Source organism: Octopus sinensis, linkage group LG19, assembly GCF_006345805.1.
Source record: "Octopus sinensis linkage group LG19, ASM634580v1, whole genome shotgun sequence".
In the NCBI taxonomy this organism is placed as follows: domain Eukaryota; kingdom Metazoa; phylum Mollusca; class Cephalopoda; order Octopoda; family Octopodidae; genus Octopus; species Octopus sinensis.
In genome coordinates this window covers 38,833,665-38,854,359 of record NC_043015.1, presented here as the reverse complement: position 1 = coordinate 38,854,359, position 20,695 = coordinate 38,833,665, and the positions used below count along the sequence as shown (strand labels likewise).

The following is a 20,695-nucleotide window of genomic DNA, read 5'->3' as shown; positions in this document are numbered from 1 at the left end:
CAAACAAATCAGAAATATTAAGGAAAAAACACGTTACTCACTAAGACCTGGAATTTTTTTATTGGAAGGAGGTTCAAATTCATGTAGCTTAAAATCCGAAGCCGGCTGACCGCGAGCGTGTGGAGGGCGATAGGCAGCAACAGGCTTCACTGCAAATATATTTAAAATAAATTTCAAATTTATAACGTAAGAAATTTTAGTTTCAATTATTAAAGTATGTAATTGTTTCTCAGAGTAGCACAACAAAAGCCAGAGACTCTCCAACGAATGAGAAAGCAGCCAATGTGTTTAATAATTATAAGTTGAATGTGTGAATAGCTAAACAGAATCCTTGAGCAGAAGACTTTCTTCTGCCAAACTAGCAAAAGAATTCAAGTCCTACAAAAGTAAAGAAATATAAAACCCTGTCAAGTCTTAAAGGGTCCTCATAAAATATTGGACAAGAAAGGCTTCAAAAGGTACCCTACAAGAAACATACGATCTAAATGACCCCCTTCGACCTAAAAAACAGAAATATATTAAAAGTAAAATACGAGATATAATATCGTCTAAGTTGGTGATGGGTGTTTAGGCTGATGTCAGCACTGACTGAGCAGACTTGTGATGACAGGAATTTCGGTCATAAACAATCCCTCTTTTCACCAGGTTGTGTAATGGAACCTGAGGCCACGTTTTACCCAATGTGTTCTTTTCTACGATGGAAGGGTTGATGTGAAGGAGTTTGCAGGTGTGGCTATATGGTAAATAGCTTGCTTACGAACCACATGGTTCCAGGTTCAGTCCCACTGCATGGTACTTTGGGCAAGTGCCTTCCACTACAGCCTCAGGCTGACCTAAGCCTTGTGAGTAGATTTGGTAGGCGGAAACTGAAAGAAGCCCTTGTCTTCCCACCATTGCTTGACAACTGATATTGGTGTGTTTACGTCCCTGTAAATTAGCAGTTCAGCAAAAGAGACCGATAGAATAGGTACTAGGCTTACAAAGAATAAGTCCTGGGGTTGATTTGTTTGACTAAAGGTAATGCTCCAGCATGGCCACAGTCAAATGACTAAAACAAGTAAAAGATAAAAAAGATTGTAGAGGTTCTCTCAAAAGAGAAAGCCATGGTAGAATGGAAAAAAATATGCAATGTTTTGAGAGAGTTTTACATGGAAGCCATTTCAAGTTATTACTGTAACGAGAAAATGGCTATAAATATTAAAAGTAATATTTAAAAAAGAAATTTGTATGCCCTGCTAATGAATTAGTAATAAAATGTACAAACACCTGTCTGTCCTGGTATTGAAGATGGTACCTTCTTATACACAATAGGCTTCGAAGGGAATTTGCCATCCATATCTGGCATCCATAGTGACTCCCATAATTCTTTCCCAGACGCTACTTCCAACTGAGCCAAAACACTTCCAGTATAATGCCACAATTTATACCTGAAAGGAAATAAAAAAGAAATATCCAAAGGTTGGCCAAATTCAAATATCAAAAATTAGTCATTTTCTAAACTTAATTTTTTTTTTTCATAAATTGAATAAATATTTTTTCTGCTGTAGTAAAAGGGGGCCAACCATAGGAGTTTCCAGTAATTATTAGGGATCACATCAATTTAAAATTAGATATTTCCTCCCTCTCAATCTCTCACCTTTTTGTGAGTGTAGATTTGTTTTGTCCCTTTCCCGTTTCTTTCTCCCTTCTTACAGGGACAGTTTGCTAATTTCCATCTTTATTTCCCTCATTGCAGGACAAACCCAAGTAATCTAAATGTTTTATGGTATTTTGTAGAAATGGAGGATTTTTGTGTCATAAGGGTTCTGTTCTCCATTTTAGTCAGCCCAGCTCTTTACGGTTGCTCTTGCTTTCACAGCTGGGACTGATTTTACTTTCGCAATTGTTGCTGTCATTGTAGTTGCCTGCTATCATTCATATTATTCAAGTTGTGATAATGACAGCAGTGGGGGGGGGGGGGACCTTTCGTTTGGCCTCTGCTGTGGACAAAAAGCCATACATGTGACACCTTGGCCTTCAGTCTTCTACCAGCATATACAAATGGGTTTTATCTCTGACAAGTGAATTAGGTCAGGAATGGCTTCAGTTCTGTCCTGTTCTGTTTGGGTCAAGAACACCATTCCTTTACTCCTCTAATTCTCATTGCAAAACTTACAAATGTCAAATATCTGGGTCTCCTCTTCAATGCCAGCCAACTGCTATCAACCAATATGTTTGCCATCCTTACCTTTGCCACACATCAGCCAAGATATGAGATTATCAGAATTAATTCTTCAATTTTTAGAGTCCTTTGTGTCAGAACAGAATTCTATTTGAGCCGGATTTGGCCTTTCCACCCATCTACTTTTTCTTTCATCCTATGTAAGTGTAGGTTGCTACACACCTCCTGGTTTGTTGTTAATGGGTTCTGGTAGAGCAACAGTTTCCTCTTCATCCTCCCTTAGTTACCTTATCATATTTTCCGCATACCTTTGCCTGAATTAGCAAAAGACTCAGTTTCAGCAGTTTAGGCATAGCAGTCATTGCTTTAACAAAGACATCATAACCAACAACAAACCTGCTCTGAGCAGGCATATTGGTCAAAGTGAGACAGCTGGGTTTTGTATTAATCAGTGGTGCTATTTCTGTTGATGTTGTTGTCAGCGGCTGAAATGATGTAAAGGTGTGTGGAGGAGATGGTCGACAAGTTTTGCTTTGTTCTCTTTATCTGCCATGTTGTTGTTGCTGTTGAGCGAACGGTCTTTGTCCCAGAGCTTGCAAGATGGGAGAAGTCCGAAACATGGTCCTTTGCTATTCGTAAGACCCGCAGAAGAGAAAGCAGGTCAACCTCCGACACCGAGAGCATTGACGGACGGACGAATGTGCATCCAGGCTCAGCGGTTGTGTAGGAAGTCGGGGGACAAGAAACAGGAAGAAAGAGTGTGAAAGAAAGTTGGAGCGAAAGAGTACAATAGGGGTCGCCACCACCCCCTGCTGGAGCCTCGTGGAGCTTTAGGTGTTTTCGCTTAATAAACACACACAATGTCCGGTCTGGGAATTGAAACCGCGAGTCCGCTGCCCTAACTACTGGGCCATTGCACCTCCACTGCTGTAGCTGTGCCTTTACTTTTGTCATCATTGGTGACGTAGGTAAGAATCAGTCACCATCACCATCCATCCTTTCGTTTTTGCTGCCATTGTTTTTTTTTTTTAGATGAAGAATTTTGATAAAATAATTGGGATGAACTTTCATGCAAATTGAAGGGACATCTTGCCAATGCAAATACAAAACAAAATAATAATAATGATAAAGTATTTACCCGTTACCAACACGGAGTCGAGGAGCCATAGTAGCTGTGATAAAGTGAACACCATCAGGGCACCAAGCAAAATGTGTCGTATCCATTGCTTTAGTGGAGCTGATCAGTTTCTGTTGCTGAAGATCCCAGAATTCCAAATCACCTTGCAAATTACCAAATCCAGCCAAACACAAAAGTTAACAAGTAAAGGAAAAATAATTTTGATGCTCTCGGGGTGGTTGACATTATGAAGGGCATCCAGCTATAGAAACATTGCCAGATCAGATTGGAGCCTGGTGCCGCCACCTGGCTTGCCCGTCCCCAGTCAAACTGTCCAACCCAGGCCGGCATGGAAAGCAGACGTTAAATGATGATGATGAAGATGAATTTTCAGAAATTATTTAAAACTTCAGCAATAAAATTCACTAATTAAATTAAAAATAAAGTTATCAAATATCTATTAATTTTAAAGGAATAATGAAATGGAGGTTGACTATTATAACCATCCATCATCATCATCATCATCATCATTTAGCGTCCGCTTTCCATGCTAGCATGGGTTGGACGGTTCAACTGGGGTCTGTGAAGCCGGAAGGCTTCATCAGGCCCAGTCAGATCTGGCAGTGTTTCTACGGCTGGATGCCCTTCCTAACGACAACCACTCCGTGAGTGTAGTGGGTGCTTTTTACGTGCCACCCGCACAGGTGCCAGACAGAGCTGGCAAACGGCCACGAACAGATGGTGCTTTTTATGTGCCACCGGCACGGGGGCCAGACGAGGCTGGCAACGGACACGAACGGGTGGTGCTTTTTACATGCCACCAGCACGGGGGCCAGGCGAGGCTAGCAATGGACACGAACGGGTGGTGCTTTTTACGTGCCACCAGCACGAGGCCAGTCGGGGCGGCGCTGGCAACGGTCAAAAATATTATCAGCCGCCAGATGCCGAAACCCAGGATTGAACCGGGGGCCTTTAGATCTTCAGTCTAACACTCTCCCAAACTGAATATAATTATAATTAGGCAAAGCTTGTAACTCCATCAGTTTTAGAAGTAATCCAGAGTCTATGTAATTAATATAAAAATTATTTTGGTAAAGGCGTGGCTGTGTGGTAAGAAGCTTGCTCCCCAACCACATGGTTCCGGGTTCAGTCCCACTGCATGGCACTCTGGAATAGCCTCAGGACGGCCAAAGTTTTGCGAGCGGATTACTCTTACTTAACATCTCTCTCTCTCTCAGATGAAATACAATGTTGACTCAAACAGGAAATCTCCAAAACAACAAAACACTCAACTAGATATTTAAGATATCTAATCTACATAGAGAACCTCTCTAATTGACAGGGCTCTAATAATTATCATCACATATCTCTAAGGAAAGACATTCTCCAGAAAGGTGAAGTATAGCGCAAAAGGATATTGTTTCCCTGTGGGTTATAAAAGGCTGAATTCCGTGGAGCAGTTCCATAGTCAAATACAGGATCACATTTTAAGTTGTAGAGGGTAGCTTTGGCTGGCATAACTGGAATGTCTGGTTAAGGAAGAACTTTGGATCACAGCAAAACATTTAAATAGAAGTGCATACAAAGATAGAGTCTTATCAAATAACTTATTTAAAAACAATTTGCCTGGGATTAAGAGAAAAACTTAGACAAAAGAGAAACAAAATTATGACAGGCAAAACATGACAAAAAATACTGCATCCAATAGAGAAAGAAAATACATAAAAAGGCAATCTAACGATATATTCTTTAAAAGAAAACCCTAGAATGTGAAAAAAAACTTCAAGAAACTATAACAAACAAAAATACAATCAAGTTAAAAAAAAAGAAGAAAACCTCTTCATGAACAATCTTTAACTCAAATACATGATAGAGCTACATCTGGTTCCAAAGAACTCAACAAAAATGAGAAAATAAAGATCCGATAATTGCTAAATCAGGCAAAGTATCTATCAACCAGTTTTTACAGGAAAAACACAGAGGTGAAATATCAAATCTGAATGGTGTAAGTATGGTAGTAAAGTTGATGAGGACATTAGCCTCATTCTTTTTGGACACTTCATACTGACCACGTCATGATACAACATGACAGAGTAGACAACTACTTCTAACAGGAAATAATTAATGAAATGAACCTTTTGTAAGTTGAAATATTAAACAAGTACGTCCCAGAAATAGTTGAAAAGAATTAAAACATGATTCTCTGGGATATTTGGAAACATACAAATAAGGAGATAGGAACAAACTGTCCCAATATTGTGATACAGACAAGATATTTAAGTCTTGTACACCTACAGTTGTAGTGAAGGCACATGGCCTAGTGGTTAGAGCAGCGGACTCACGGTCGAGGGATCGCGGGTTCGAATTTCAGACTGGGCGATGTGTGTGTTTATGAGCGAAACACCTAAGCTCCACGCAGCTCTGGCAGGAAGTAATGGCAAAACTTCTGCTGACTCTTTCGCCACAACTTTCTCTCACTCTTTCCTCCTGCAGCTCACCTGCAACGGACCGGCGTCCCATCCAGGTGGATAACCTATATGCCAAGGAAATCGGGAAACCGGCCCTAATGAGCCAGGCATGGCTTGAAAAGGTAAAAAAAAAGTTGTAGCTTATCCAATAAGCAGCATCTTAATAAAGAGAATTTCCAACAGTGTGACAGTGAAATTCATTTACATCTGCTGCATGATGTTACAATTTATTTTTTTATATTTAAAAATACATTTTCGTTTAAATCTGTAATTCCAAATATGGTAAAGCAGCTCCGTTATTTTTATGATGGCCAAGGCAATAACATTTTAAACACTATTATCAAACATCTTTAAAGTGGTGAGCTGGTACACCAGGTGAAATGACCAACAGTATTTCATGTATTAAGGCGGCGAGCTGGCAGAAACGTTAGCACGCCGGGCGAAATGCGTAGCCGTATTTCGTCTGCCGTTACGTTCTGAGTTCAAATTCCGCCGAGGTCGAATTTGCCTTTTGTCCTTTTGAAGTCGATAAATTAAGTACCAGTTACATACTGGGGTTGATCTAATCGACTGCCCCGCCCCCAAAAAATTTCGGGCCTTGTGCCTAGAGGAGAAAAGATTATTAAATATCTTCAAAATTTCAACTATACCAAATAGTGTCCTACAGCAAAAGAAAAACTATATCAATGTACATTTTTCATCTATAATTTAGTCTAAAGAGAAATCCTCCATTGATTTTGAATGCCCACCTGAAGAAAATGGAAATAGTTATTAGGATTAATATCAAGTTGAGCTTTTGAAGGTCAGGTGTTGAGAGAAAATCATAAAGGAGAATGTTTCCCAAAGGATGTTGGTTTGAAGAAAAAGTATTAGAGAAAGCCTTGAGTGGGGACTTGGGGAATAAACATTAAAGAAATGAGAAGGGATACAAGATTTAGGTAGGGGTCATACACAACCAGTACAAAAGAAGAGAAAATAATTTGATAAAAGTTTATTTAATGGCAATTGAAAATAGAAGTGAATGAAAGGATACAACCATAAACCACGCAGAATTGGGTAGAATTGGGATGCCACTCCACACAGTAGACAGGACCATCTTTGGCTGAAAGTAAAGTAATTTATTTATTTTAAAATATCAAGGTTTTGTGGTTAATTCATTAAAGTTACTCCAATCTTCCTCATTTTTACGTCCATTTTTCCATAACGGATTGGAAGGATAACTTGTTCAATGTGACAAGGACTGTAGATCCATCTCCACTCTGTAATTTAGAGCTGTTACCCTGCTAGATGGATGACTTATGACACTGCTGATGGATTCCATGCCTTGCAGGTGAGTTCCATTTTTGGACATAGTTTCTATGGTTGGAGGCCCCTCCTGTCACCAACCCCTTTACTGAATGTCTCATTCCTCAATAAATCCCGTAGGAAGTCATGCAGGACAAAGAATTAAATTAAAGCAAGCATTAACCTGTGTGTTATACTGGAAAGAATATTTTTCAATGAAAATATTTACCTCTGGGTACAAGGCAACCTTCACCTTTTATACTCAGGTAATGAAGGCCAGTTTCTCCATAATATGACTTGTCTGAAGTTTCTGTTGATGTAATCACAAGCAAACCGGTTCCTGAGAAGAAGGGTAAAACAGAGGAAATATGGATTAATGGTTCTAAAATTACTTTTAGTTCTTCAAAATAGATTTAAGAAAATAGTGGCAAGAAAGACAGAAAAAGTAATATGGGTGAGCAAAATATATGAATGAGTAGGCATAGGAGTGGCTGTGTGGTAGGTAGCTTGCTTAGGAACCACATGGTTCTGTGTTCAGTCCCACTGCATGGCACTTTGGGCAAATGTCTTCTACTATAGCCTCAGGACGACCAAAGCCTTGTGAGTGGATTTGGTAGATGGAAACTGAAAGAAGCCTGTAGTATATATGTCTGTGTATATATATGTGTGTGTATGTGTGTCTGTGTTTGTCCACCCAGCATCGTTTGACAACCAATGCTGGTGTGTTTACGTTTCCGTAACTTAGCAGTTTGGCAAAAGAGACCAATAGAATAAGTACTAGGCTTACAAAGAATAAGCCCTGGAGTCGATTTGCTCAACTAAAGGCGGTGCTCCAGCATGGCCACACTCAAATGACTGAAACAAGTAAAAGAGTAAAAGCAATAAAAACAAAATAAAAACTGAAGATGACCACTTGAAAATAATGAAATTAGAAACAAGAATTAAACCAGAATTCTTGAGAAGATTCGAGATTTTTAACTCAGACTGGATGAAGCTTTTCCAGCACAGCTTCTTGCATTTTGTTATGGAGGACCAAATCGTGCTGGGCAAGGTTGTGTAGGAAGTACAATGTTGCATGGTAGTGAAACAGGTGTAGAATGCAGAGAATGTGTGCAGGTTGGGGAAAAAAAGGGACGGCAAACATGCTCTGCTGTATACATTGTTTGTGTGCATAAACAATGGACGACCAGTGGACAGAGAAAGGCTGGACATGAGAGGTGTTGAAATGCAGGATGACCAACGGGTGAAGAAAAACAAAGAGGAATGGATCTACACAAAAAAAAAATAATGGGAGACATGTGAAGACTGATCTGAAGAAACTGAATCTCATGAAAAAGATGGAATGTGACTGGGACCTCTGGAAATATGCTGTGCTTGAGAAGACTCAGCAAGCACAAGTGTGACCATAACCTTGTGGCCTATGCCAGGGGTGTAACCAGTCCACTTATGCATGCCTTTTCTTCATTGGACACTAAACTCTGCTTGCGAAGACCAGTTGAGGTAAGTGAAATCGAAGTCGGAATCAAACTCGGTGACTGGCATCCATTGCTAGTGAAGCACTAAGAGTACCATACGAGTGAGATCGTTGCCAGAGCAACAAGCTGGCCTTCGTGCCGATGGCACGTTAAACACACTATTCGAGTGTGATCGTTACCGCATGACCTTACTAGCAGTTGTATTGGTGGCACGTGAAACATTCGAGCGAGGTCGTCGCCAGTGCCACTGGACTGGCTCCTTTGCAGGTGGCACGTAAAAAGCACCATTTGGGCATGGCCGTTGCCAGTACCACCACACTGGCCCTCATGCCAATGGCACGTAAAAGCACCCACTACACTCTCGGAGTGGTTGGCATTAGGAAGGGCATCCAGCTGTAGAAACATTGCCAGATCAGATTGGAGTTTGGTTTGCCAGACCTCAGTCAAATCGTCCAACCCATGCTAGCATGGAAAGCGGACGTTAAATGATGATGATGATGATGTGATCACAGCAAAGATTCTGTGCTGGAGAAGACCTGAAGACTCGTCTAAGCTGTACAAAAATATAAAGGCATTAAATGGTGAAAATAAAATATTTTAAAACAGTTTATTTATATATACTCACACATACAAACATCTACACTCACCAGCTTTATTCCAAAACATTGTAATTTTGTCAGCTTTGAAAAAGCTCTTATTCGCCAAGGGGCACCCATTGAAGTTGGGATGCTTGAAGATTCGAATATTTGATGGCTGACCCTAAAAATCAAAGAAGATTAAATAACGATTTGATGAAATCATAAAAGAAATTCTCCAACTAACAACTACATCCAAATTTAAAGATGGTTCAATGAACCATTTTACAAATCTTGTTACAATTTACATCTTAAACCATTTAGAAAATATATTTTGCTTAAAAAAGAAATATAATCAATGAGTTTTTTTGTTTTGTTTTGAGTAACTACCAGTGTTACTGGAAGGTGCCATGCTGCAACAGACAGCACTGACTACAGTTTTCTTGTATAATCCAACATTCAATTACACAAATTCTCATAATTTTAATTAAAGAACCTATTAAAGAGTTAATTGGACAGAGCCAATAATGAAAATTATTTTGTTAATCAGAACAATCCGGCATCAATGATAGTCTCAAAAACATTGTTTAATACCAGTTGTTTAATACCAGTAATATTTATCTCAACTGCAATCTACCTGACCCTCCAATTTAACACCTGTCTGAACCTAACCCTCCAATTTAACACCTGGCTGAACCTGACCCTCCAATTTAACATTTGTCTTAACGTCCCTCTAACATAACCGTACTTTTCACTGCTCTCCCAGCATAAGTCTGCTGTTCAACTATCTTACAAGCTGTTATTCAAACAGACTCAACAATGTCAGGTTTCACACACAGATGTAAAATAAAAAGAACTATTTCAAATATAATGGTCGTAAAATATCAAACATGGCATAAAGATAAAATCTCACTTTGCTCCCAGGAATATAGATGGCAACGTGGTCGCTCTTAGAAAAAGCATATTCAGAAATCTTTGCAGCATGAAGACGTGTCTTTGGATTATCTACAACAAAAATCAAAATGTCAAATTATTGTTTCATTCAAAAGATGTGTAATAAGTCTAATCAACATCGTTTCTTCATAATGAATCCTGTGTTAGAATGGTGGAGAGAAAAGCTTCTATCCAGCAGAATGATACTTAATAAATTCAGAGTAGCGAGAGAAATAAACAAAGTAAAACTATGCTCGTTACATTATTAATAATTTTTTTTTTATTTCATTATAATCTGGAAAATATTTGAAATAAAATATAAAGTGTGTTGAAATTTAAATTTTTCTCAACATTTCATTTGAAGTATTGTAATTAATCAGATTGTAAAAATAATTAAAATACTTGATGAGCACTGAATAAATGTTGAGCCAATAATGGCATTAATACACTAACTCTTTCTTTATTTCATAAATTTAAGTTCTACAATAAAACATTATGTCAACATACCAAAATCTCCATTTTCGTAAAACTCAACATCATTGTTGTGTAGACGGACCATCAGTTTATCATCAGGAGTCCAACTGGGCTTCCTTGAAAAGAAAATACGAGGATTAAAGAATAAAACGAAGTTTTCAGTACATTGTCTTTCAAAAAAACAAAGCTTTGCCAGGTAGATTATCTTTTTTTTAAACATAAATTCATAGATTGAGTCTTTTATCAAAGACTTGTATTTTTGCAATGTTTATGTCTAGCATATAACAGAATGATTCTCTCCCAGGCTAAAAAGAAAATGGTTATTTAAAAATATCCAGCATTAACAGATACAACAGAAATAATCATTAATTGCTAAAATCTCATTAACAATCTAAAATAATTATTTCTACAAGTCCGTAGTGATGTAGTGAACTCGTGTGTTAGTCTGAAGTTGTCTATGTGGGAGGGTATGATATATTTATTTCTTTATTGTTCACAGGAGGCTAAACATAGAGGGGACAAACAAGGACAAAGAGATTAAATTGATTATATCGACCCCAGTGCGTAACTGGTACTTATCTAATCGACCCCGAAAGGATGAAAGGCAAAGTAAAGCTTAGCAGAGAGTATGATATATTGGCGCCATTAAATACTACCAGATTGTCAGACTCCAGGAGATATAAGATAAAAGAAGAAATGGATGGCTAATGAGAAGTACTGATGTTAATAATAGAAGTAATGGTGGATTTACCAGATGTCAAGAGAGAGGAAGCACAGCATCATCATCATCATGAGATTGTATAAAGTGATTGGTGATGGAAGAAGAGAGGAAAGGATGAAAGGCGAAGTCGACCTCAGCAGAAATTTGAACTCAGAACGTAGTTGCAGACAAAATACGGCTACGCATTTTGCCCGGTGTGCTAATGTCCCTGCCAGTTCTCTGCCTTAAAAGCTCCTGTCAAACCGTCAAACCCATGCCAGCATAGAAAACAGACATTAGACAATGGTGATGATGATGATGAGTATTAATGCAATTCAAACTTACCAATCAGACATCCTTTTATGGAAGAATCCTTTCAACAATTTCCCTGTGGCTGTTTCCCAAATACACAGGTTGGGAACATCTTTCTTTTGACCTGAAATAATAAAGTCAAAAACTGGCTGTTAAAAGGAATCCATATCAATCAAAAGCATTGTTAAAAACAAGATACTTTAAATTATTATTTGCAAATGTAGGGTGCCACCCGTGCTAGTAGGGTACCAAGAGCACCATCCGAGCGCCCGTGCGAGTAGGGTGCCAAGAGCACCATCCGAGCGTGATCGTTACCAAAGCAGCCGGTGGCACGTAAAAGAGCACCATTCAAGCGTGATCGTTACCAACGTCACCTTACTGGCCCCTGTGTCGGTGGCACGTAAAAGCATCCACTACACTCTCGGAGTGGTTGGCGTTAGGAAGGGCATCCAGCTGTAGAAACTCTGGTGCGGCCATCTGGTTCGACAGCCCTCAGTCAAAATCGTCCAACCCATGCTAGCATGAAAAGCGGACGTTAAAAGATGATGATGATGATGATGTATGTACATGGGTGAATATAGACGCACAAACCAATGTATGCTTACTTGAGATATCAGCAGAAATGAGGTATGTTCCAAGAGGGGAAAACGCAAGTCCAGATATCCTGGACTTCTCAATTGCTATCACTTTTTCATAGTTGCTTGTTTTCATAACTTTGATACTGAAATTAAAATAATCCACATTATAATTCCGCTTGGTTGTTCGTTAACACATTACACTTTAGGTTATTGGGGGAAGGAGAGAGTGAAAGAAAGGGAGTATGAGAGAGGAGAGAGGGAGCTGGAGTAAGTGAGACAGTCACTTCCATTAACTGCAGTCACATGGTTAGCAAAAACGAGAGACAAAAACGAGGAATAATTTACAGGATTTGTAGTGAAGAATATATATAGGAACAAGTTCACATTATCATCAGGTTAGAATGGAAAGAAGAAATTGCTTCTTTATTCTTAGTCCCTTAAACAGGTAGAATAAAATATTGAAATCTATCTTAAATTGCAAAATAGTTACATAAGATTTGATAGAAATAAATTTATCCAAAGCCAATAAATAAATGGTTGAATTCTTACCCATCTTCATCACTCCAGGCAAAATATTGCCCATTCATAGAGAAGGCCATGGCACGACATTCTGTTTTGTAATCCCTGAATAAAAAATAAGCATTTATAGAGGGGAAAAATCTTATCCAAATTTTCAGCAATGGAATCAAAGACATAAAAGAGTAAATTTCCATCGTAACAAACTGGTGTTGATATGTGCACTCTAGAAAATTCTTCAAATTGAATTTGTATTTCATTTTGATTTAAATCTATTTTACAAATAATAAAGTCAAAGTTTTACACCCAATGCTTATAAAATGAGGCAGAAATCTGTTTTTCTGCTTGATTTCCATTCCTGTATGTAACCATTCCACTGAAAACAGCAAGTTTCATTTAAATTCAGTTAATCAAGTCCACTCTGCTGGGTGATTAGACAATGGTGATGATGAATTAAGACTGCAAACAAAGCAATATACCCCAACCATTTAGCATTCAGATTATTCTGTCAAATGTAATGCTTATCATCATTGTTTAACGTCTGTTTTTCATGCTAGCATGGGTTGGACAGTTCGACCAGGGATCTGGAAAGCCAGGAGGCTGCACCAGGCTCCAGTCTGATCTGGCAGTGTTTCTACAAGTGGATGCCCTTCCTAACGCCAACCACTCCGTGAGTGTAGTGGGTGCTTTTTACGTGCCACCGGCACAGGTGCCAGAGGAGGCTGGCAGCGACCTCGATCGGTTGGTGCTTTTTACGTGCCACCGGCATGGAAGCCAATCAAGGCGGCACTGGCATCAGCCACATTTGGATGGTGCCTTTTACATGCCACCAGCACAGGTATCACAACTACAATTTCCATTTGATATATATACATGTATATATATACATATATACATACATACATACATATACTGTTTTTTTATATACTTTTCAGAAACAATAATTTTTTTCCTGGACGGTTGTGTTTTCTTTTTATGTTCATTCACAATGTGAGAGATCTTTAAGCCCCACCCCTGTATTATTGCCACAACAAGATTTTAACTTCCAATCTTATCTTCAGCAGAGCTGGTACCTTAATTTCAGATATGTGTGTCCCTATAAAATATTTAAACTACAAACATGCTTGAACACTATAAATGTTAATGTATGCGACAACTGTTAAATAAAAAAAAAAGGGTAAAATTAAAACTTACCCTCGAAACACTTCTTTGGTTTTGTTAGGGGAACCCTGAAGGACCCAGACGCCATCTGATCCACGCACTGCAAAATGAAATTTCATTTATGTTATCGTTCTAAACTCATAACTGTTTTTTAAGACATTGGTTTAAGTTACGAAAATGAAATGAAAGAATTTGTGAATACCAAACACGGTTATTCCAGTCTGAAAGTTACTGGTCAATCATTATTCATATCCAGCATGTCAGTTATTCTCTCTTCCCTTCTCTCTCTCTCATTTTTTCTTCCTAATCCTCAACTGTAACCCACTCCAACTTTTGCATATTTCAATCTCACCCTTTTCCATGAAATCTTGACCATTTTGTTGGGTTTTATTTTTTTTATATATTTTCTACTCCTGGCTTCCCCCATTCAGTTCAACACACCACTGTGGTGAAGCTGACTTGGAAATTCCAAGAGACAATGAAACATTCATTTAATCAAGGTGATCTCAGCCTGACGATTCGCCATCTGGAAGGCAGCTCATTGCATAACTATTAAGTCAAGAGATTCAACTAGCTAAGAAACATACGTAGCCTGCAGTTTACCTGTTTCACTCTCTCAATTTGGGGAGAGACAGACAGACAGGTAAATAGATAGACAGACAGATAGATAGATAGATAAAAGGTGTTTGGGCTAAATTTCACAATTTTTCTAACGTCTCACACACATACACACTCTTCCTTTACTCTCTCTCTCTTGTAAGTGACCACACTTCCTCACCTCTACAACGCTACATGTACATAGCCATATAATATATTATTTTTGATTTATGAATATAGGCAAAAATGTGTGCAGAAAATTCTAAGCCAGGTTATTCCTCTATCATCCTCACATATACAATGTAAATGTTTGCACTTATTTTTAGAAAATTTCGTGGGAAATTTTCCATAACACATCTCCATCACAACCTACCAAACAAACTAGTTATCATTCAACAGCCAATAACAATCATTCAATTGTCAACCATTCTGTTAAGTGGTTGGCAAATGAATCCAAACCAAATGACATACACAAGCACCAAATGGGAGACAACTCAGTCCATGACAACTCATCCGACCCATGCCAACTTAGAAAGCAGACGTAAAATTGTGAAGATGTGTCTGTGTGCTCAGATGCATTTAATCAAATAGATCAATTACATCTTCAGTCTATCAGCATGTAACTATCTCTACATTCCCAGTCATCAGGACATTTAGCTAACTACATACCACAGGAATAATCAAAGCTGATCTAGAGTTAAAAAAACAGGTTGTTTTGAGCAAAGATAATGATGAGCATGAGACCTCGGGGCACACAAATCCAGTTGAATAGTCTGAATATACATCCTCTGAGATTATAATCCCAGTAACTAATCCATTCACCAAAAGTTGATTTAATATGAGATGCAAGAGTATGTTCCACGCAAGGCCAAATATCTAACGTGGGTTAGATATAAATCATATCTTAGTTTTACGACCCATTTACCAATTCTACACGTTGCTAACTTAAAAGGTTTAAAACTTACGAGAATACTTTTAGCTGCAAGGAACATATGGCGCTGATACCAGCTGATCGTGTAATCAACTAATTTGAATCTTACTAGACATGTGTCATTCGATTAACGACGACCTCCAGCATAAAACGTAGAGGACCATTATAGGAATGGTGGTATTACTTGAGAACAGTGGTCCCGGTGCGCGCACTCGCGTAGTCGCGCAAGCTAGTCATGACTAGTCGATCCTTACTTTGTGTTTTTGTGTTATTTACTTTGTTTAAAAAATTATTTACTTTGTGTTTTTGTTTTATTTACTTTGTTTAACAAAAATTATTTACTTTGCTAGGTAGTCGTTGTAGGATCGACTAGTCACGACTAGCTAGCGCGGATGCGCGAGTGCGCACACCGGGACCACTGTTCTCAAGTAGTACCGGAATGAATGACATGCTGCAGTTACTCAATGCCTGCAAAAATTCTTAAGTGTGGTGCTACGTTGTTAATAAAATATACCATTAAACAATAATTTATTCGGTGTAATTAGTAACCACAGGTTCCTTATTAGCGCATAAAGTATTATGTAAAACACGTGTCGAATCACCGAATGACTACAAAAATTCTCAAGTGCAAAACTTTATGGCTGAAAAAATGTCTTATGTTGGGAATTGACTCAGTTGAATTAATTTTAGTTCACTTATGAAAAATGGTGATTTATTTGGAAATTTATTAGAAAAATGGTGATTTATTAGAAAAATGCATGTCATTATTAGAATGTGACAAATCGTTCTTACGTGGTCCCTAACCGTTTTGTACTGGAGGTGGTTATTTAGGTACAAATTCGACAACTTGACCACGTTTCTAATCAAAATTGAGATATTTCAGTAAAATCTCGAATCATTAAAAATAAATATCCATTTTTCTGAAAGTTATAATCATCCAAAGTCGGTGGGGGAGGGCGGGGGCAGAAATCTGTGGTTCTGCATCAGCGGAATATAATTACACAATAATGAATGAGTATAATTTGATTTATGAGAAAACTATAAACAGGAAATTTGTTCTCTACATCACACACACATGCATATGTATATATACATATGCAAAGACGAACCAATTTCTCTTCGCCTCTGTAGACATTTAAGTTCAATTAAGCAGCTAAAAGCACAGATGACACCAATGTCATATAATCTCAATTTTTCTCTTGTGGAAGAATTTGCATCTTAGAAATCGATAGAATACACACACAAAAAAAGAAGGCCTAAACTAGTCTTATCACCGATATGTAATTATTTACCAGATATGGGGTAAATATTATACACCAATTATTTAACTATAATTATGAAGGTAACAATAGAACATAAACCAATAAATTCTCCAACAATTACAAGAATTATTGGCCAAAGTGCGCCGATTTAATTATTCACGATTGATTGACAAAATTTTAAACAAGGAATTATACTCAACACTACACACACAGAAACACACATATATATGTGCGTGTATATATATATATATATATATATATATATATATACATGTGTATATATATACATGTGTGTGTATGTATATTACACACACATACATATTTAAATTTACATCTAATATAGGAAAAAATTTTTCGAAAAAAATTCCATCAATGGCCAGCATATTAAGAAATACGTTTAAAGGTTAAATTTACAAGCTGTATGCATATATATAAATAAATATCGAAGGGAAAACTGAAAAGTTGGACTCACATGCCAGGTTCGGTATGGGCATCGCCATCTTGTTCCCACGTAACGTGAAAAAGAAACGAGAATTCACGTGACTTGGAATCTTCCTTCAGAGTCGCTTCTTACCTGACTTGACTCTAAAAGGCTGGCAAAGGAATTAGGTTTGCAGTTTGTCGTGTGTTAAATTCTTGAAGTCGTAGATATGTTCTTAATTACGTATTTAATGCAATGAGAATTAAAAAGCTAACTAGGAATATATATATGTTGTGTGTGATGAAAAAAATTAAAATCGATATCGGTCCGCAACTAATTGAATTTTCAGTTTTCCTGCCTCTAAGGGGGACAACTCTGACAAAGTTTTGATCTTATTCTAACCTCATCTCTAAAATTCAGCCTTCGCCTTACCAAGGTAATGGCACAAATACTACTAAGTTCAAAAGGAAAGAGAGAGAGAGAGAGACTGACATTACGCACAGGAGCTAATTTCATTTACTGAACCCTTCAAGGTGGTACATCGGCACTGCTTCAGTTCAAAGCCTGAAATAACTCAAAGAATACATATCCAGCATTGCACATTTATTGGCACAGGAAAATATAATCGTTTAGAGAATAAAAAGATTTAATTTAATATATAAACTGCATTTAGTGTCAAGGGATTAACTCAAAATACAATGTCTGACATGAATTCTTGCTAATAGAATTATAATTTTCTTGGAACCTCATCTTAAGGGGTCAAACATATTCTATAGCTACATCAGCTTCGTCTCCAGTCGTTATTAGTTTTTTCTTTTAATTCCTCAATATGTATATATATATATATATATATTATATATATATATAAATTGAGATAGGGGTTGTGAGTGTAACCCTCTATGGGATAACATATATCTAGTTTATATTTATATTTATTTATACGTATTGTACTTATTGTATCATATTACTCATTGATGTGCACTGTTTTGTTCTGTATTATTGTGTTTGACCTTAATGTTCATATGTAGTGGTTTAATAAATTATGTGAATGGGTATTATCTGGTAGTTGATTATTGATTAAAGTGTATTCCTCCATTTTCTTATTTTGTATTATATATATATATATATATATATATAGGCACGAGTGTGAGCATGTAGTGAGAAGTTTGCTTCCCAACCACATGGCCCTGGGTTCAATTTCATGGTGTGGCATCTTGGGCAAATATCTTCTGCTATAGTCTCAGGCTGACCAAAGTCTTGTAAGCTGTTTTAGTAGAGGGGGAAGCCTGTTTTATATGTATGTTTTTTCTTGAGTTTTATTTAAGTTCTTAAAACAGTTTGAGCCGGATGCTAACAAAGTGACAAGACTCGTTGAGTTGAGAGAATTCCTGATTTGTGGTGGAGTTGGTGCGTTGGTTGAGCTGTCGATGCACACATCCAAGTGTGTGCCTCTATTCACCAAAAGAATCTCAGATGGAGAATCTTTGGAATGTCTTACAAACCTTCACTTTGCCACTAACAGATTGGATTACAAGAATCTATGTCAGTTTCTCTTGCTCTTTCTCTGAAAAAATCTAGCACTTTTAGGCTTTTGTGTAAAATTATTGGAACATAAGCTAATACACCTAAGATTATAGGTACAAATGGGAATTTATAGTCAGGGTACAAGTACTGTAAGTTCCACATTTATTTGCCATAAATGTTACCCATGCAAGCATGGAAAACAGACGTTACACGATGATGATGATAAGGATGATGATGATGATGTTCTCTTTATCCTGAACTTTTAATTGTACAATCACATCTGCTGGGCAGCTGACCACTTCAAAAAGGCATGACTTTTGTTCCTCTTGTGTGTGTGTGTTTTTTTTTTTTTTTGTGTGTCTTTGTCCTCCACTACTGCTTGACAACCAGGTGTTGGTTGTTTATGTCCACATAACTTAGTGGTTTGGTAAAAGAAACCAATAGAAGAAGTATCAGGGTTTAAAAAGGTAAGTACTGGGGGTCAATTCATTCAACTAAAACCCTTCAAGACAATGCCCCAGCATGGCCACAGTTCAATGACTGAAACAAGTAAAAAAAAACAAAAGATAGTGCCACACAAAAGTCAAAACAAATCAAAGTGTAACATAAATGTTTTCAATACTTTCTGTCCACAGACGAGATTAATATAAACTGGAAATGATTTCAATGACAGTTTCTGGAATTTCATGCCAAATTGATTGACAGAATAGGAACATGAATGGCTGTGTGGTTAAAAAAGCCTGCTTCCCAACCAAATGGTCACAAGACACAGCCAAAACGAAGGAGATTATGAGGTAAGAAGGAAACAGGTCTACTAATTAAAAAAGGAATTAGCCAAATTAGCCCAGATGAGATGCAGTTTGGTTTTGTGCCAGGAAGAAACACTATTGATGCTATTGGGTTGTCCGGAAAGTTCATGCCGATTTTTAAAGGAAAGTCAAAGGTCAATAAATACTTGCGATTACATTTTTAATCAACCAAATATGAACCATTTTGTTGCACAATGTGTCTCCATCTTTCCTTTAACTTGAAATTACCCTCTTCCCAGAATTGAGGTGGTTTCATGGCAAAGAATTCATCAAGGTATCTTTTGACGTCATCCAAGGAATTGAGATTTTTACCATTAAGACTATTCTGCAGGGACCTAAATAAGTGGAAATCCGAAGGAACAATATCTGGTGAATATGGAGGGTGGGGTACCACATCCCAGCCGAGCTGCAGCAATTTTTGTCTGGTTCCCAAAGCATCAAGTGTTTTGGGAACTCACACACACACGCACACACATGTATATATAAACTTTATTGAAAAGTAGTGCTGGTGTATCTAAGTCCCTGTAACTTAGCAGTTCAGCAAAAGAGATTGACATATACATCTTTTATCTTTTACTTGTTTCAGTCATTAGACTGTGGCCATGCTGGAGCATTGCCTTGAAGTATTTTTCTTTTTTTTAGTTGAATGAATCGACTCCAGTTTTTTTTTAAATGCCTGGTCCTTATTCTATCAATCTCTTTTGCTGAACTGCTAAGTTACAGGGACATATATACATCAGTACTGATTGTCAAGCGGTTGTCAGGGAGAAACAGGAACACAAAGACATACACGCATAGATATATACATATATCTGATAGGCTTCTTTCAGTTTCCGTCTGCCAAATCCACTCACAAAGCTTTGGTTAGCCCAAAGCTATAGTAGAAAACACACCTGCCCAAGGTGCCATGCAGTGGGACTGAACCCAGAACCCCATGGTTCAGAAGCAAGCTTCTTACCACACAGCCTCAGCTGCACTTTATGTGATATATATATACTTCTCCACTATATATTTACACACATACATATATACATAAAATAAAGAGAGAGGCGGGGTGGATGGATGGAGTGAGAGAGAGAGAGGGGTGGATGGATGGAGTGAGAGAGAGAGAGAGATGGATAGATGGAGTGAGAGAGAGAGAGAGATGGATAGATGGAGTGAGAGAGAGGGATAGGTAGAGTAAGAGAGAGAGAGAGAGATTCACACATAGACACATACAAGGTGTCAGCTGCTGATATACAGAGCTGCAGAAGACCCAAATTTCTGTGCCAGTTTGGTGAAATATTTGTCAAAGTAATGGAGTAATGTACACCCCATATTGCCTCTTGCCTATTCTCTGCCTCCACTCTCCACTCCGCCATCCCTTCTATTCACCCCACCAATTTTATACCCTCTTA

The 20,695-nt window shown here is 37.8% G+C and overlaps 1 protein-coding gene across 2 annotated transcripts in view; it reads right to left on the bottom strand.

Moving 5' to 3' along the window:
- Window positions 1-20,695, bottom strand: part of LOC115222140 (eukaryotic translation initiation factor 2A) — a 44,893-nt gene that overhangs the window by 4,143 nt on the left and 20,055 nt on the right. The window contains exons 1-14 of one of the 2 annotated variants that reach the window (XM_029792277.2): window positions 17,017-17,172; window positions 13,788-13,854; window positions 12,627-12,701; window positions 12,105-12,220; window positions 11,533-11,623; window positions 10,521-10,603; window positions 9,994-10,085; window positions 9,153-9,264; window positions 7,260-7,370; window positions 6,780-6,848; window positions 4,697-4,798; window positions 3,300-3,474; window positions 1,267-1,427; window positions 42-149 (exon numbers count right to left, since the gene is read on the bottom strand). In XM_029792277.2, the coding sequence (XP_029648137.1) occupies window positions 42-149; window positions 1,267-1,427; window positions 3,300-3,474; window positions 4,697-4,798; window positions 6,780-6,848; window positions 7,260-7,370; window positions 9,153-9,264; window positions 9,994-10,085; window positions 10,521-10,603; window positions 11,533-11,623; window positions 12,105-12,220; window positions 12,627-12,701; window positions 13,788-13,854; window positions 17,017-17,044 (1,390 nt within the window). In that variant the 5' untranslated portion in view covers window positions 17,045-17,172. Of the gene's footprint in view, window positions 1-41; window positions 150-1,266; window positions 1,428-3,299; window positions 3,475-4,696; window positions 4,799-6,779; window positions 6,849-7,259; window positions 7,371-9,152; window positions 9,265-9,993; window positions 10,086-10,520; window positions 10,604-11,532; window positions 11,624-12,104; window positions 12,221-12,626; window positions 12,702-13,787; window positions 13,855-17,016; window positions 17,173-20,695 lie in introns of those variants that run through there. The other variant, XM_036511279.1, reaches the window with a different exon arrangement.